The sequence below is a fragment of the Rosa chinensis genome, chromosome 1 (genome assembly GCF_002994745.2).
Source record: "Rosa chinensis cultivar Old Blush chromosome 1, RchiOBHm-V2, whole genome shotgun sequence".
Classification (NCBI taxonomy): Eukaryota; Viridiplantae; Streptophyta; class Magnoliopsida; order Rosales; family Rosaceae; genus Rosa; species Rosa chinensis.
The window spans coordinates 19,972,185-19,990,433 of record NC_037088.1 but is presented as its reverse complement, the minus strand read 5'-3'; the positions used below and the strand labels follow the sequence as shown (position 1 = coordinate 19,990,433).

General features: G+C 39.5%; 1 protein-coding gene across 2 annotated transcripts; it reads right to left on the bottom strand.

The window, feature by feature from the left end:
* Positions 1-534: 534 nt before the first annotated feature.
* LOC112194774 (histone-lysine N-methyltransferase, H3 lysine-9 specific SUVH1) lies at positions 535-3,403 on the bottom strand. 2 transcript variants are annotated; one of them, XM_024335007.2, is made up of 2 exons: positions 3,278-3,403; positions 535-3,036 (listed from the first exon to the last, which is right to left on the bottom strand). In XM_024335007.2, exon 2 carries the CDS (start codon positions 2,854-2,856, stop codon positions 724-726), a length of 2,133 nt encoding a protein of 710 aa, XP_024190775.1. In that variant the 5' UTR covers positions 2,857-3,036; positions 3,278-3,403; the 3' UTR covers positions 535-723. The 2 variants fall into 2 exon arrangements, with proteins under 2 accessions (XP_024190775.1, XP_040374684.1); XM_040518750.1 differs by having other exon boundaries at positions 3,269-3,354.
* Positions 3,404-18,249: the final 14,846 nt, after the last annotated feature.

Sequence of the window (18,249 nt, the reverse complement as noted above, 5' to 3'; positions counted from 1 at the left end):
CTAATGCACTTTCAGGACATACAAAAATCCATACATCTATTCAACTATATTTAGAAAACGACGGATCCACATTAAAACAAGTTTTGGTGAACCAAGTGCTTGGCTTGTAACCTAAGTCAATGCGAGCAATCAATTTGGTTTAGCAAAGCTAGCATGCAACAAAAGGAACTTTGCTATGACATGTATCAGGATAACATTTAAAAAAAAAAAAAAAAGGATTAAAACTTTTAAACTGTGCTAAATGAACCCCAAAAATTCAATAAATTAAATAGATTAGAACCAACTGTATGAGCTTAGGTAAATTCTTCTCACATCTCAATACCAGATAGCTTTCATACAGTTGCAGGCAACAAGCTTTTAAGATGAAGCGAAAGGCTAAATTAGATAGAACTAAGCAAGCATGACTTCCATGAAGGTGGAAAGATTAAGAGTTCAAAAACTTACAGACTTGATGAAGAGTCCAAGTTTCTAACCAGGACAGGTTTACAGGTACAATGATTATTAGCTAATAGACCCTAAAAACATCAAAGTTGGAAAGATACAACAACAAAATCAAAAAGTTAAGCTAAGTTTCAATACATATAAACATGGTGCAGATTGCAAACTAAACAATCAAAGATTGAAAGATACAAACATATAAAGATGGGAAAGATTCCAAACATTTTAACCAGTGTCAAGTTTGCTGGCACCATGCTCCTCTGTTGGTAGAAACTACACAAACCATCAGCCAAAATAACCCCGGCATTTTGAGGATCCACACAAACATTTCTTTTTCCTATGGAGGCCATTGTTATTGGCCGCTTCATCAGACATTGAAATCCCATAATCATATGTCAGTTCTGTCAAAGGGGGAATGTGTCTGATGGCAAAAAAAGCAATATGGAGAAAAGACTGATTGTTCTGTTCATATAGAACTGGTTGCCAAAAAACATTTGGTGAACAACCGTGATTGATGAATCGAGCTACATTCCCAGCATTCTTGGCACTTATGATAAGGGGATATGGGATGCTATAATCCTCAACAGAATCATTAGGACTATCCTCATCTAGTAAGCCAGGTTCATAATTCCACTTAAAGGAGTCATAATCGCGCCTTGTATCAAAAATATAGTCATCAGTTTCACCTTCATCCCCTTTATTTTTGAATTTCACTTCATCTATAACTTCACCAGCATACTCACAAATAAAAGTACCAGCACGAATAGAATCCCATGACCGTAGGCCCCAGCCCCTATCCTTTGTCCTAAACACTTCCAAGCGCACTTTTACACCACTTTGGGATACCCGGTTTTTGCAGTTAGGAGGGCATGAACATGTAGCACCACATTCATGCACCAACTGTTTACGGCTGACTAGAATCCCATTACCAGTGTAAGGAAATTCACCTTCATTTTTCTGAATGCAAGAGCAATTCATATCACCTGGGAGGCATGCACTACGGCATTTGCAACCGAGAGAAGGCTGTGTTAAAGTGAAAGATTTAGAATACTTGAGCGAAGGGAAATACGTGAAATAAGCAGGCCCCTTTTCATTATCAACTTCATTTACAAGGGAAACAGGTATACGTTCAGCCCCTGAAGTGAGGTCTGGAAGAACAAGTCCAGCCCTCGATGATAAACCGTCCTTCCACTTTCGGATTGTTTGCAGAACTGAAAAGGCATCAGGCTGTCCAGGCACCCTCACTAACTTGTACTTGAACATATTGCCACCAGATTTTCCCCTCTCCGTCCATGACTCTTGGATTTTGTAGAGGCCATCATAGACATAGACCTTGGAATTAAGAGTAGTATCATCTTTCAACCCTCGAATCACTCTTACTTCATTGCCACGTTGCAAGCTTCTCTCAAGAGCAAGATTACCCCTTTCAAGCTTCTGATCAGAGACAGCCACCTGCTTATCTTTGTTGTTGGTATTCCCACCCTGACCACTATATATCAAGACATCGCTGCTATCTGTTTCATCCTCGTAGCCTCCTGAAGAAACAATGCTCAAGGCTATGGGATCTTTTTCCAAATCACCCTTGAGAGTCATGTAATCAATACCAGCCATTGATGGAGCATGTAATCCCACCACACACATTTCCATTCTGAAAAAGAAAATGTCCCCAATCTCAACTCCAGGGACAACTCCAATTCTCCTCCTCATGTTTGTTCGAACCTTTTTGGTCATTGCAATATTACCAGCTTTTAAATCTGCACGCTTAATGGTGTCGGTGTTCTTTTCCTTGGTATCTTCAATCTGGCAGATCCTTCTCCGGAGTGCATCAAAATTCACGAGTACATAATTAACCAACTCCCTGTTACCATCTTCTAGTTGAACTGGACTGATCAAAGAAACAAAGTTCACGCTCGATCCTTTGTTTCCAACAAAGATCAATGCATCAGCATCTCCACTTTTCTTAACCTTCTTTCGAGATGAACTAGCTCTGTTGGTCTTCTTTCGAGATGAACTAGAACCACGATGAGGAGCCACGTCCTTATGACCATCAAAATACCCATCTTCATTGGCCGTCCCACCCATTGACGACTCCCCGTCTCCGTTGGAATCCTCCGGAAAGTCATGGGGCAGTGCTCCAGATGGGTTCGGGGCTCTGTACGACCGAAGTGGAGCCGGCATGTGACCAGCTGGTGTTTGCATTCCGGGAGGACTCACATGATTGAGATCAGGTGACTGTTGAGTGGCCTGTGGTGGTGCACTAAATGGGAAAAATGGAGAGAACCCATTAGGAGTATGCCCAAAGGGAGGCATGCAGCCAAAGTTAGGGGCCTGAGCGCCGGTTGGGAACACCGGCATCAAAGTACGCAGAGGTTTAACATCCAAAACCCTTGACTTATCAATACCATTCAGAGATTCCATAATTACAAACCCTTCAATTTTCTACAAACCAACACAAACTCTTGAGTTTCCTCACTTTCCCCACAAACCCAAAAAGCCCATTTCTTTTGTCTTAAACATCCTGGTAGGTTCTCTAAATCTCAATTCACAACCATATAATCACAGACACACAAATTCCTTTTCCGCTTTAGACATGTTTCTCTGCATGAAAAGATTGCACACTACTAAGCTACGAATTATTCAAACAGATACATAAGTTGAACACAGGAACCAAAACAGAACCGAAAATCCTCAGATAATGAGATCTAGAAAACACAGTAATCAAGGGGGTGTTTGGTCAGAAAACTAAAACATTAGTTGGAAAGATTCAAACATAAGAAGCAGCAGATTCAACATGCAAAGAAAATTCAGCAGGAGAGAAAGAGAAGCAAACCCGGTTTACCTCTCATCGATTTCTGGGCTTGCCTTGGAGTGTTTCAGAGAGAGAGAGAGAGAGGCCAGCGCACTAGCACAGTTGCGGTGTTTTACTCTCAGGACCAACAAAGCTTTTTAAAATATACCCAGTTTTAATTTTTGCGTCAGGCTTTTATTTTAATTTTTTATTTTGGGTAAGTTACTGTCTCGCTGTGGTCGAAAATAGTAACGCGACGTGTAAGCCTATTCTTGGGTGGTAATAAAATGGGGTCATGTCATCAAGGCTAAAGGGCTGTTTCTCATTCTGAAAGGGTCCCACCCTTTATTCCCATTTTGACGTAAATAGCGTCTTGGATCCTTGGTTTGGATCAGTCGAATGTGCAGTGAAATTCGGCGTGCTACTACATCAGCAAAATTCCTAGAATAATTGAATTTAATTTGCAGTAGAATACAGCTTCAGGCCTTCAAGTCTTCAATAGAATGTCTAAAACTAGAAGGAAAACACACATAGTATTTAATCTTAAAAAACAAAAGAAATTTTAATAAAATTATTTTTGAGCATTTAATTGGAGGAACTGTTAAAGTGACTGCATGGCAGTTTTGGAGAGCAAATGGATAGTGTTTATTTTCAATTTTTTTATCTTTTTTTTTTGTTTTTGCAATTTACAGTTTAATTCTTAAAGATTTAAACTTTCTCAAAGTTTTTTAATATTTGAAGGTTATTTCAGTAAAAAAAAAAAGTGTTTTAACTGACAAGTCCTATTCTCTTAATAATAATAGAAAGTGAAGATAATGTTAATTTTGACTCTTTTTTCTTCAAAGTAGATAATTTCATTAAAGAAAAATATCTCAAAAGTCTTTTAAGAATAAAGGATGCAAAGGGAAAGTAGAGATTATTTGTATATCATTAAATGAATATGAGCTTCCATAAGTACATGATTACATGATACAACATGGTAGGTATCAGATTCCTATTCCTATATATCCTAAGTCTAATATCATAATCTAGAGGGAAAATGACTCAAACAGTGTCCCACTTTTTTGTCATTCTAAACTTTCGTACCTCAGCTTCCAAAACTATCTGATTGGTGTCTGAGGTTCTCATCCCGACCCAATTTCGGTATCTTGAGCCGTTAGCTTAGTTACGGTGTGTGCCACAGGGCATATTTTGAAGGGTATTTTCGTCCCTTCATATTTTAATCTATTATTCCTTTTTTTCTTTTCTATAAGCTTTTCTTTTTCTTCTCTCTCTGTCCGAAACTCGTCACTACTCTAATCATGGTTTAATTTCTGCTTCTCTACATTTTCGTTCCCATCTGAATCTCTTGCTTCTCTGCCACACTCTTTTTCTCTCTCGTTTCTAATCATAATGAAGGAAATTGTGGGAAACCCTCTTCATCTAAAATGTCTGTTCCGGGGTTTGTCCCAATCAGAAAGCCTGGATCATTTGATTTTGATGGGGCACCCGTCCACCGCTTTTTCTTCCTCTTCTTCTCTGGCTGTTGCCAAAAGTGATACTAGAGTCGTCATGGGCAATCTTCCGAAGACGACAAGCAGGCTAAGAAGGTCGATTCCGTCAAGCCCAAGGTTGAGGAAGACATGCGCATGATTTCATCAAGTCCAAGATTTTCAACCTCAGCAGGCCGACAATCGTGATTGCATACATAGAATAGACATTATGTTAGATTGATATTTATGAAAAGATTGAAAAGAGATAGAGGTCTGGAAATCAAGGGACTAAGAAAATTCAAAGAATACAGGTCGTCGGCAAATTTTATGGTTCACAGGCTTTAATCTGGGCTCTCTGTGATCTTGTAAGCCCAGAAAGCAGTCTTCAATGCAGTGAATGGATTGAGTTTGGTGAAGATTGTGGACCTTCAAAATTTAGTGTCGATGTTAGAAGTCGTCGCTAGAGCCTCAGAATCCAATTTGGTTGTTACCGATTGTAGTGGTGGGCGGGTTGGACTAAGGCGAGACAGTTGTGGCGGCGTCGGTGACGAGTTCGGGTTACGGGTCAGGTTCTGGAGCCTTGGCGGAGCCTTTCTCGGAGGGTTGGGTGGTGGCCATTTGGGGAGGGAAGGGTTACGGTTAAAGGTAAACAGTGACAGATGGGAGAAAATGAGAAAGGGGTTTTGGTGAAGCCCAATATTGCAGAAGAAAAGATTACCCACAACCTCTCACTTTTAAATCTGGTCTCATCACTAAACTTTTAATTCTGCCTAGATTGTGGGTTGCATCTAATATCAGAGAACGATGCTGCAGAATTTGTTCAAAATTTAATAAACCTGATTGTTATTCAACACCTGGATTTCAATTTTGATCGACATTATGAGGAAATTTTAGTGTTCTTTTTTCTTATAATCTGATGATTGATATAACGATGAAAATTAAAATTGATCTTTGTTTGTTTTAGTATTGAAATAGAGAGAATTGGGGAATATGAAAATTAGAATAATTTTTTTTTCTTTAATGTGGGAGTAAATGATGAGATTTCTTTGTTCTTACATATATGATGAACAAAGGGGAGGAAGGGAGGGAGGGAGAGAGAGAGAGTTCTTGCATCTGTATACGATGAACAAGGGGAGAGAGAGAGAGAGAAAGAATGGGAATGGGGAATAACGGGGGAGGGTTAGATGGTTACAGACATAAGGTTGAATAGACGAGATTGCCCTTGCACATTTGAATTTTGGATGGCACCGTAACGGAGTTAACGGCTCCAGATACTGAAATTGGATCTGGGTGAGAACCTCATATACGAATCTGATATTTTTAGGAGCTGAGGTATGAAAGTTTAGAATGGTAAAAAGGCAGGATATTGTTTGGGCCATTTTCCCTAATCTAGAAGGATTCAATTTCCTTATTCTATACTAGATATGATTACTTCTAGTTTGACTAGGCACACACAACAGGGTTTCCTTGAATACTCCTCCTTGTGCCACCAATACTAGGTGATGCTCCTCTCGTTGCCTCGTTAAAAATCTTGTCAAGTAACAAAAACCCAGTGGGACAAAAATAACTTTGGTCGAAGAAAAGAGTACAACACACCCTTCACATTTGGAAACTAGCATGTGGACGTCAGACTCCCTCTGATTCCTACAATCATAAGATCTCAGATAACTTAAGCAAACCAATACTTTTTACATGCTTCTCAAATGTGGATTCAGGCAAAGACTTAGTAAATAAATCTGCCACGTTATCCTAAGATCTAACTTGATTTACTCTGATCTTGAGGAGCGTCTATTGTTGTTGATTATAAAAGTAATTAGGTGAAATATACTTGGTGTTGTCGCCCTTAATGAAACCTTGGTTCATTTGTTCATTACATGCAACATTATCCTTAAATGCTCGTAGGTCCATTTGTGATAGACCTTAAACCGTATGTACTTCGCATATGCATAATTATGGACCTTAACCATATACATCCATATACATTCACGAACATATTCATGAAGAGCAATAAGTTATGCATGATTTGAAGAAGTAGCAACAAGGATCTGTTTTGTAGACCTCCAAGATACCGCAGTGTTTCCCTTGGTAAAGACATACCCAGTTTGGGAATGACCTTTATGTGGGTCAGAGAGATATCCAGCATCAGCAAAACCAACCAAAACATCACAGGGATTTTGGTGGTAAGAGACGAAGGTGACAGCTGATTTATGGCCACTGGCGGTGACGGTAGGGATGGGGTCCAAACCCATCTTGCCATAATTTCTTACCTCTCTATAGTACAAGCATCAATCGTACCTTTCAAGTATTGAAAAATAGTCTTTATACTAATCTAAGGGCGTTGCGTGGGCACAGAGTTATACCTAGCTAACAAGTTCACAGAAAAGCAGATATCGGGTCATGTGCACGGTGCCAAGTACAATAATGCGCATATTGCCCTTAGATAAGTCACCTCAACATCTAAAATGTATTCATTATCATCCTTAGGATGAAACGGATTCTTCATTAGGCCTAGGCTACGACCAATCACTAGAGTGCTAGCAGGGTGGACTTTATCCATATTAAAAAGCCTGAGCATCTTTTGGGTGTAAGCTGATTGATGAATTAGGATCCCACTATCATGGTGCTCAAGTTCCAATCTAAGGCAAAACCATGTATTCTCAAGATCTTTCATCTCGAATTCGGATTTCAAGTATTCAGTAGTTTCTTTCAACTCATCAAGAGTCCCAATAATATTCATGTCATCAATATAGACCGTGACAATTGCAAATTTGGAACTTGTCTTCTTAATGAACACGCATTGGCATAATTCATTGTTGACATATCCCCTTCCAATCAAGTAGTCACTTCGATGGTTATACCATATCCGCTCAGATTGTTTTAAACCAGATAGTGAGTATTACAATTTAATGGCGAACGCGCTCTGTGGTTCAGGGTCATTTGACTTGGGTAATTTAAGTCATTCGGGGCCTTCGTATAAATATCCGTATATTGATCCTAATAAAGTATAGAGATACGCAGTAACCACATCCATAAGCTACATATTCAGTTTTTCAGAAAGTATCAAACTGACAAGGTAGCGAAATGTTATAACGTCCATTACGGGAGAATATGTCTCCTCATAGTCAATTCCAGAGCTTTGTATCTTACAATCTTGTTTTTCTCATTATGCTTTCTATCAAAGACCCATTTGTATCCAACAGATTTTATTCCAGAAGGTATCGGCGCCACCAGTCCAAATATTGTTCTCTGTGCTAGTGAGTCCAACTCAACCAGGATCACATCTTTCCATTTAAGTCAATTAGCTCTACATTGGAATTCCTCAACGGAGCGAGGTCCAATATCTTCGGTCTCAATTAACTCTCGTGTAATAGAATATGCAAACACATCATCTACTATGATGGAGCTTTTATCCCACGTCTTACGAACATTAACACAGAGATCTCTATATTCTCATAAATATGTTCTAACGATGGAGCGTCCTCCAAAGATGTCTCTTGGACATAACCCAAAATGTTCTCATGAGACGGATTTTAAGTATCGATGGTCAAAGGATCTGTATGTGCCAACGCAACCCTCTTTCCTTGGGTGCGTATCCTTCGAACCTTGGAGCCTCCCATGCTTTCTCGGCGAAGCCATGGCCTGGGCCACTTCACCATCAAGATTGGCGGAGGCGCAGATGGCCAGTCCTCTTATAGAGGTAGCGGTGGCGGCTTCAAGTTCTCTTTCAGGGACTTCCATCCTTGCAGGCATGTATGTAGCATGTATATGTGATCTAATCACTTTAGCAAGATCTGAGAAAGCATCAGGAAGAGAATCGGCTACTTTCTGAAGGTCAATGATTCTACGCACTTCTATTTCAGTATGTGCAGTAGGGGGATCATTATGGGACAGAGTGGGGACATGTCATGACAATTCCTATCATTTTTGCTTAACGTTGGCGTTCTTATCTCACCCCAATGATGGGAAGACTATCTCGTCAAAGTGACATCAGCAAATCTTGCAGTAAATAGATCGCCTATCAAGGGTTCTACATAGCGGATAATAGTTGGAGACTAAAATCCAATATAAATACTCATTCGTCGTTAATGACTCATTTTAATATGCAGTGGTGGGGTAATAGGCATATAAATAGTGCACCCAAATATGCATAAGTGCGAAATATTTGGATCATACCCAGTCACTAGCTGTAACGCAGAAAATGATTAGGTGGCAATAGGCCTCAAATGAATAAGCATGACTGCATGTAATACTGCGTGACCCCAGGCAGAAAGAGGGAGGTTGGTGCGCATTACCAACATCCTAGTAACCATTTGTAACCTTTTAATGGCAGCTTCTGCGAGAACATTCTGGGCTTACATATGGGGGACTAGATGCTCAGCATCAATCTTAATAGATATGCAGTAATCATTGAAAATTTTTGATGTAAACTCTCCAGTATTATCAAGCCTTATTGATTTAATAGGATGATCCGGGCAGTAAGCCCACAGGCAAATTATCTGTTCTAGGAGTTTAGCATAAGCAGCATTATGAGTGGACAATAGCGCGACATGTGACCAGCATGTCAATGCGTAAACCAACACCATAAAATAGTTAAATAGTCCGCTAGGTGGTTGAATAGATCCATAGAAATCCCCTTGGACTCTATGTAAGAATGGAAGAAGTATTTTAAAATCCTTTGCATAAGACGGTCTCGGTCCTTATTTCCCGAAGGAACAGGCTTTGCAGAACAAGCAATGAGCCTTTAAGGCATTAGAAACATAGGAGGCATCTTGATTCAAACCTGAATCAGGGTTAGGCCATGAGGAATTTCCCATGGCATAAGGGGATGGCTAGTTGACAATGACATTCCGGATGCATCGATGTTGCCAGCAGCGATCTTCTCTCCTTGAATCAATTTTTTATTCTTGTTTCTATTAGCTCGATAGAATGGATGTTTGTGTGAAGTTTTCAATATACAGATCATCATATCATGACCATGATGACCTAACTTGTTGTGCAAAAGCAATATATGTCAGAATCTAAGAGATCATCCCATATGATATTAATATATTCAATAGCTAGAATAGTGGACAACCCACTAGAAAGACACATAAGTTTTTCTAAGATTCACTTCCTCCCACAATCATTAGAAGTAATGCAAATGAATTCTTTTCCATTTTCATCATGCATTTTAGCATGAAATACGTTGCCTCTTATATCCTTAAAGCTCAAAAGAGTTCTATTTCCTCTTGGAGCATAGAGAGCATTTGTGACATTAAGTAAAGTGCCATTGGGCAAGAGGAATTGGGCAGTTCCTCTTCCTTGCACAAGTTTCGATGGTCCTGCGATCATAGTCACAGAGGAATGTGTAGGCACCATGTCTAAAAATAATTGCCTATGATGCAATATGGTGTGCATAGTTCCACTATCTACGAGACATTCAAGTTCTCCAGAATCCATTCCTAAAAGCTCAGAATTAAAGTCAAGTTTGGGAAGAAAAACTCAAATTTTATTAACATAATAGCCAACGCTTTACATCAAAGTTCCAATTGATCCTGAATCAACTAAATCTAAAAATAAACTAGTTAATGCAAAAACAATGGCCATCAGTTAACTTCTTTCAGTAACTCCAAAATAAACATAACTAAATAAATTAGAAGAGAGGTCAGTGGAGCGAGGCTCTTTTAAGTACCACTAATCTCAACAGCTTATTTAGGATTACATCTCTTTTGGGTGAGCCTATTTAAAGAGAAATTTAGGCCAAAGTGCATCTACTAAAGTTTGGCAAATTTGCCTTATTACAATACTTGAAAAAATATAAAGACCTAAGTAAGCAAAAACTTTAAAGTCTTGAATCCTCTATTCTTGAATCTTGATCATCGATCTTTGCGGCTACCTCCTTATGTGCGTTGCAGACTCAGGCTCATTGATCAATATCTCCATGTCAGTTATAGACACCATGAATAAGATCTTCCTTTGATTGAGACGTACTGGCATAAGGTATATAGATCCAGGAACTGAAAGGTGCATAGGGTACTCATACTAGACACCGGCGGTAGTAGCGTTAGCATCAGCAACGCCGCCATAGATGGTAGCAATTTGGTAGTGGCCGGTAGCATCCCTCCTATAGAGGTGTCGGTCCCTCCTTTCTCTTCTCTCACGGGATCTATGCTCACGTGGTTGCCTATCTTCACGGTGATTACCTTTCTTAGCACTGCTATCATGGGAATGATACCTATGATGAAAATCTATTTCCTTAGGAGGTGCTCTTGGTGACTATCGTCACTAAAATCTGAAAAGTTTATCAATAGGCTAGCCCTGCATTGTTCAGCTTCATTCATCTCAACAATGAGATGATGAAATTTTGTTATCCATCCTGAGTTTACTAAGGATATAAAACTCACAGCATCGGCGGGAAAGGTGGAGAGTGTCTTTTCATAGTAGAACATCATGGTCTAGATTTGGAGAATTTTTGAGTTGTAGTCTAGGACCTTTTCAGAATTGGAGAAGCGAAGACTGTCCCATTTTGCTTCTAATTTTGGGATGAGATCATTGCAGAAGTTCTCAAAACGTTTGCGTAGCGTCACGTTTGACATCATGAAATAATGGAGAATAAGAATAGGATTGGTTTCGGAGTCTAGGTACTTCCAAGAAAACAATTAGGGTTTCTTAGCAATCTTTGCTCCTAAGAAATGATTTTCCAAGTAGTTGGATTTAGATGAAACTTTGACCTAGATGGTCGTTTCAAATCTCTTCTCTATATTGATTCCCCTTTCGGACATAGCTCGAACCCCCACAGTTTGGCTATAAAGATCCCACATTACAGAAAGGTAGGAGGAAGAAGAAGGAAAGTTGCAAGTCCCTGGAGAAAAGAAGGATAAATTGAAAGTACGGAAAGTAGCAACTTTAATCTTAAAACTTACTTGTAATTTGAAGCTTTGTGGAGATTGTAGTAGGGTTTTTTTTATTGTAGTTGTATAGGATTGCAGACGGTGCTTCTATCCTGACGAGCAGGCGATACTTCGATCCTTGTTATGCATGCGTACGGTGCTACACTGGTAAGCACAGGCGGCGGTGTAGAGGGGAGCCCTAGGTGATCCTAGAGAAGGTTTCTAGGGTTTTGCGCAGTCGGATGCTTTGCAGAATAAAATTTGGGTTTTTATTTAGGGTTAGAGCTTGTGTTGATGATGTGTGTTAAGAATAAAGGATACAAAGAGAAAGTAAAGAGAATAGGTGTATATCATTGAATAAATAGTGGCCTCTATATATAGATCGAGGATTACATGATACAATACGGTAGGTATCAGGATTCCTATTCATATTCTAAATCTAATACCATAATCTAGAAGGATTCACTTTCCTTATTCTATACTAGATATGATAGTCCTAGTTTGACTAGGCACACACAAATGGGTTCTCCTTGAACAAAAGTCTAATTATACCAGTTTGTTCCTCTCAAGTTGTACTTAAATAAGGTTTTCTCAATAAGTCTATATTTTTTTTTTTCATTTTGTTTCCTCAGAAGCTGTTTTTTTTTCCCCAGTTTTTCTTTATTGTTTTGCCCTCCCTCATTTATCTCTTAGATATTGTATGTGGTGCTTTGGTCTACCCAAAGAGATAGAGACCTTGAAACTTCTCTGTAATGGAGTTCCAGCTCTGGACTCTGAAACTTGTACTGATCCTCAATATTTTATTAAGGGTCAATAAAATTTTTAGTGAAGATCAGTAACAGTTTTACTAATCTAAAATAACTCTTTACCAACAAGAAACATTAGGTCGAACACCAAGCATGAAGAAACACACCAAGGAAACTGTTGATGTTTCAGACCATCAATAAAAACTTTTATGGATTTTATTGGCCCTTAATAAAATTTTTATTAAGGGTCAATAAAATTTATGATTCACCTTAACCATCTCTGCTTCTCTCTTCCTCTACAGTTGTTAGGGCATCATTGATCATAATTAAACAATCAAATATGCGTGCAATGTGGCCTACTTCCAAGCGTAGAAGGCCAAGTTTTAATATGGGAAAGTGAAGAGTGTCATATCCAAAGGATTGTGGGAAATTGAAACCTACCTAAATTTCCACAAGAAAACCTAGAAAAACATGTAATCTAACTTTTAGAAGTTCACAACTTTAGCCCTTTGGAAGCTAAAAATTGTAAGGATGGTATTAAACGGCTTGGTTGATTTTAATTTTAAGATAAACTAAGTTGCACAAGAAATTAAACTAAGCTAATAAAAGTATGGAGAGTTGGAGACTAAATCAATGAGAGGAGTAGGACTTAGGTATCATACCTAACCTTACTTATGCACAAAATGTAACCCATATTTGATGTAATAACATGCTTTGACAAATATCTCCTTAGTGCTTTGGTGAAGCTACCAAGAAACCAACTAATCATGCAATTCAACAAACTTTGGTAAAGCTAAATTAAATCACACAACCTTAATCCCATTGATATTTCATTAAAACACAAGTGGGCTATAAAACGCAAGCCTAACACCCCCTTAGAGCAATTAAACTAACGATTCATGCATTAAGTTTAAAGTAAGAAATTCAAGCAACTTAACAGTTACCATAGGAATCATTAAGCCACCACCTAAAGGCTACTCATGCTCACGGATTCAAGAAGTGGTCAAGTTCAAGTTTCTAATTAATTAGTTTTCTAAATATGCTTTCTAGGTGACTAAGCTAGCAAACACATTTAGCAACATTAAAGTTTAGAAGCCCATAGTGTAGATACCTCTACTAGCAAACTAGTTTGCTATCTCACCAAGCATAAGTAACACCCTCTTAGGGGGCCCAACCGCTACATGCATTCCGTAGCCCGACCGTGGTAGTCGGAATAGGCCAAGACCTCGCCAGGGTCGCCGGGAAGCAACCTTCCCGGCCTTGCCAAGTTGCCTTCACAACATACTTTTGAAGACTAGAAAGGGGACTTTGAGTCCCACATTGGAAAACAAGTGTAAGAGGGGAGGCTCCCTTATTTATAAAAGGGACCTCCACCCACTTAGAATCCTACTCCATTACAAAATCTTGTAATCTTCTTGGGCCGCAAGGCCCAAACACATAGTAAAGCTTCAAGTGGATGTAGTCTCCCCCAAAATGGGAGATGAACCACTATACTTCTTGTGTTAAGCTAACACTAACCTTTCTCTTCTAAAGGTAACTAGACCCCACAGATTTTAACATTAACATTGGCGCTATCTGTGGGAAGCCGATACAAAGGCTTCATCACCTATCATTCTTGAGTCCGTCACGGCCACTCAACACAAAGAAAACTTTTTTAGTGATCTCATTTGATTGCTCTCTGGGCATCAGCTGTCCTTCATTACTGTCAAGCACCACAACTCATCACTCCTAGCGGTAAACCAAAAAAAAAAAATTTGCATCAACATTAACTTGTGCCCAGTGCTTGCAAAATTCCAAATCAAGGTGAAGTCAGCGACATGCTTTAACGCCAACTTCATGAAGCAACAACTCTAGCGTCATCTCATCCTTGGCAGCAACGCACCCAAAAAAAATAAAATTGGGTGCCTATTTACTCTGGACGCCCAGGAATATGCTCTTGGTACCCAACTTTCTTTTTTTTCTTTGCACCAGCTTTCTTCTTCAGAGCTTAGTTATGGAGCTTCTCGTCACTAATATTGACAAAGCTTCCTAAACGCCTTCATTGCATCCAACCACCAAATCTCTCCATCGATCATCGATGGCAAGAGGCCAATGTCAAGCCTAGGCCCAAGATAAGCAAACAAGGGTCTCATCCCGCTAACTCTGCTCGACGACTGACAAGAGCCTATGGCACATCTGTCGTCAATCACTGCCAACAGCTCCACCAACAAGCTTAAAAAAAAAAAAAAAATTGCAGCAACAAGCTTCGATTCCTTGTGGCCTGTCAACCAGTGCTCCGCCAAAGTTCCAAACAACATTCGCCAATAGCGACAACCACCATCAACTCCTCTTCTTGACGTACTGGACAATTGCCCACCGAAGTCGCTGACACCATCCACGTTGGCATTGGGCCTAGTTGGCAGCCGGCCAAGATGGGTCAAGATCAATGTCACCCTGCTGCCCTTTTTCTTCGAATGGGTCACCAGCATTCATGAAGAAGCCAGTCAACAATCAACCGGTGGAAGCCATTTTTTCTCCCATGGAGGTCACCACCTCACCTTGCCCAGTTGGAGATTGGTCAAGAGGGCACCGGTGAACTTGCTCTAAGATTGAGTGGACCTTCAAATAGGCCCATTGCCAATATTATTCAGATCCATAGCAACTCTTTTCTCATCCAAAGCCAAGGAAGTAACAAAACTAGCAGTGTCGGAGTTGATCGATGCCATGGGAGAGATGGAAAGATAGGGATAAGGTTTTTGCTAGAGACAAGAGATTGAGAGAAAAATATTCTTTTATAGAGTTCAATTGAGAAATAATAGTTTTCTTGTTTGTTTAAGTTAAACTTTTATTAAAACCACTTGTAATATTTAGGACTAAATACTGTTTAGTCCTTGAGCTTTTGACCATAAAACACTTCAGTCCCTGACCTTCTAATTTCACACGTTTAGTCCCTGTAGTTCAAAATTTCAAACCACTAGGTCCTTGGCGTCTAAAAGTCGCGGTGAAATGTCTATTATGCCCTCAGTTTTTTTTTAATTAATTATTTATTTTATTTTATTTTTTGGAAAAGGAATTTTTTTCCCCTTTCTTTCTTTCTGTTTATTTTTTTTTCCCTTTCTTTCTTTCTGTTTGGAAAAAAAAATGAATAAATAAAAAAAGAGAAAGGAATAAATTTATTTTAAAAAAAAACTGAGAGCATAATAGACATTTCGCCGCGACTTTTAGTTGGCAAAGACCTATTGGTCTGAAATTTTGAAGTACATGGACTAAACGTGTAAAATTGGAAGGTCAGTGACTGAAGTACATTATTTAGTCCTAATATTTAACTAGAAAATTGTGAATTTAAAGCTATAATTATATTTTTCTCACTTCTTTTCTTTTTGCCATTTTTTTATAATTGGATTCTTTTTGCCACTTGTTAACTCACTTTTAATTGAAACTCGGGCTTTACTTGTAATTCAAACCATATCTAAATACGTTAACTCTCTCTCCTAGGGTTTCTGATGAGAACCTTCTACTTGCTATCTCCAATGGAGGTTCCCTCGTGGAATTGTCGTGGCATCAATAACGATGCAGCAGTGCAAGCGTTACGCTGTTTGGTGCAACAGAATAAGACGGACTTCGTTTTCCTGTGTGAGACTAAGGTCCAAGATTGGGGCTACATGAATAATCTCCATTTGGAGGTAGGGATGATGAACTGTGAAGCAGTGTTCTCAGTCGGGCAGAGTGGTGGATTGGCTTTGTTTTGGAGAGATGGGCTGGATGTACGATTTCGTTCAAAATCTTCATATCATATCAATGTGGAGGTTCATGAAACTAACGGGTCTGATATACGGTGGAGGCTAACTGGTTTTTATGGCCATCCTACCACTGCCGAGCGCCACCATACTTGGTCGCTGTTGCGAGATTTGAGCGACGAGGTGTAGCTATCGTGGGTTGTCATCGGCGATTTCAATGAGTTGTTGAATGTCCAAGAGAAGGAAGGAGGTGAAATAAGGCATGAAGGCCAAATGCAACGTTTCAGGGATGCTCTTTCCTACTCAGAACTGATTGACTTGGGGTTTTTTTGGGTCACCTTTCACTTGGAAGGGGTCGGGGATGAGCATGCAGCAGGTTGGATAGAGGAGTAGCGTCGGCTTCATGGCTTGATGTGTTTCCAAAGGCTAGGGTTCAGCACCTACTTCCTATCCATAAGGATCATATTCCCATTTTGCTAGGGGTGGTCCGAAGGCTGGTGCATTCCAATGCTAGGCGTAATCGGCAGTTCCGATTTGAGTGTCATTGGACGCAGACAGACAGTAGTTCTGAGGTTGTCTGTAAGGGCTGGGAACGTAGTTCTGATGGGTTTCCTATGTTCAAAACGGTGCAGCAAATTCGTAACACTCGGTTTGCATTAGCAGATTGGCAACGAAACACCTATGGCAACAAAGGTAGAGAAATTGAGGCCCTGCGTGGCAGATTGCATGATCTAACTTATCTTCCTTTATCAAATGTTAATCAAAGGGAGATCTTTGAGTTAGCTTTGAAACTAGATGGGTTATTGAATGATGAGCATGCCTATTGGAAGCAGAGGGCGAAGGTTTTTTGGCTTCGAGATGGTGATCAGAATACCAAGTACTTTCATAAGAAGGCCTCTAATAGGAGAGTGAAAAAAAAGACTACAGGGATTGTTTGATGATTCTGGGATTTGGCAGGACACGGATGTTAGGATGGAAAGTGTAGTTATGTCATACTTTTCCAATATGTTTCAGGCTTTAGAGATTGATCATGCTCATATGCGTGATGTTGTTGACCTAATTACAGATAAGGTCACTCTTGAGATGAATGCAGCTTTGTGTGCTGATTATTCTACTTTGGAAATCAAGGAAGCTTTGTTTCAGATGAATCCTACAAAGTCTCCTGGGCCTGATGGTATGTCTCTGCTTTTCTTTCAGCATTATTGGTATATCATTGGCTCTGATGTTGTTGCTGTGGTGCAAAATTTTTTGCATTCTGGTCAGTTGCTTGGAGAAGTCAATTATACTCACATCCGTTTGATTCCGAAAGTGCAAAATCTAGTGAAGGTTTCTGATTTGAGACTGATTGTTTTATGTAATGTTCTGTATAAGATTTGTTCTAAGGTTGTGGCTAATAGGTTGAAAAAGATTCTGGCATTGCTTATTTCTCCTTTCCCTAGTGCTTTCATTCCTGGCAGACTAATCATAGATAATACCTTGATTGCTAATGAAGTCTCTCATTATATTCATACATGTTTGTCTTCTGATGGTGTGATGTCACTGAAACTTGATATGAGTAAAGCATATGACAAGATGGAATGGAAATTTCTAGAAGCTGTGCTAGTTAGATTCGTGTTTGCTGATGCATGGGTTCGAATTATTATGCAATGTGTCAATACAGTGAGATATTCTTTTCTGATCAACGGACAAGCTAAAGGTTATCTTACTCCTACTAAGGGGTTAAGGCAGGGGGACCCTCTGTCTCCATACTTGTGTTCTCTTATGTGTGGAAGTTTTCTCTGCATTACTTGATAAAAAAGCTTCTCTTGGCCTACTTAAGGGTGTTTAGGTTTGTGAAAATGCACCTGTTATCCATCATTTATTGTTCACTGATGACAGTCTTCTCTTTGGGGTTGCATCTGTGGAGGAATGTTTGCATATTAAATCTGTCCTTCATGATTATGAGAAGGCATCTGGGCAGTTGGTTAACTTTAGTAAAAGTAGTGTGGTGTTTAGTAAGAAGGTTGATCCTCTTTTGCAACAGTCTTTGGCTGCTTCTTTGGGTGTGGAGATTGTGGGAAAATATGAGAGTTACTTAGGGCTTCCTACTTATGTGGGTCATAGTAAGACAGAGCCTTTTGCTTTTATTAAAGAGAGATTGAGTAAGAAGCTTGAAGGTTGGCAAGGAAAGTTGCTTAGTGGTGCTGGGAAAGACTTGTTGATTAGGGTAGTGGCTCAGGC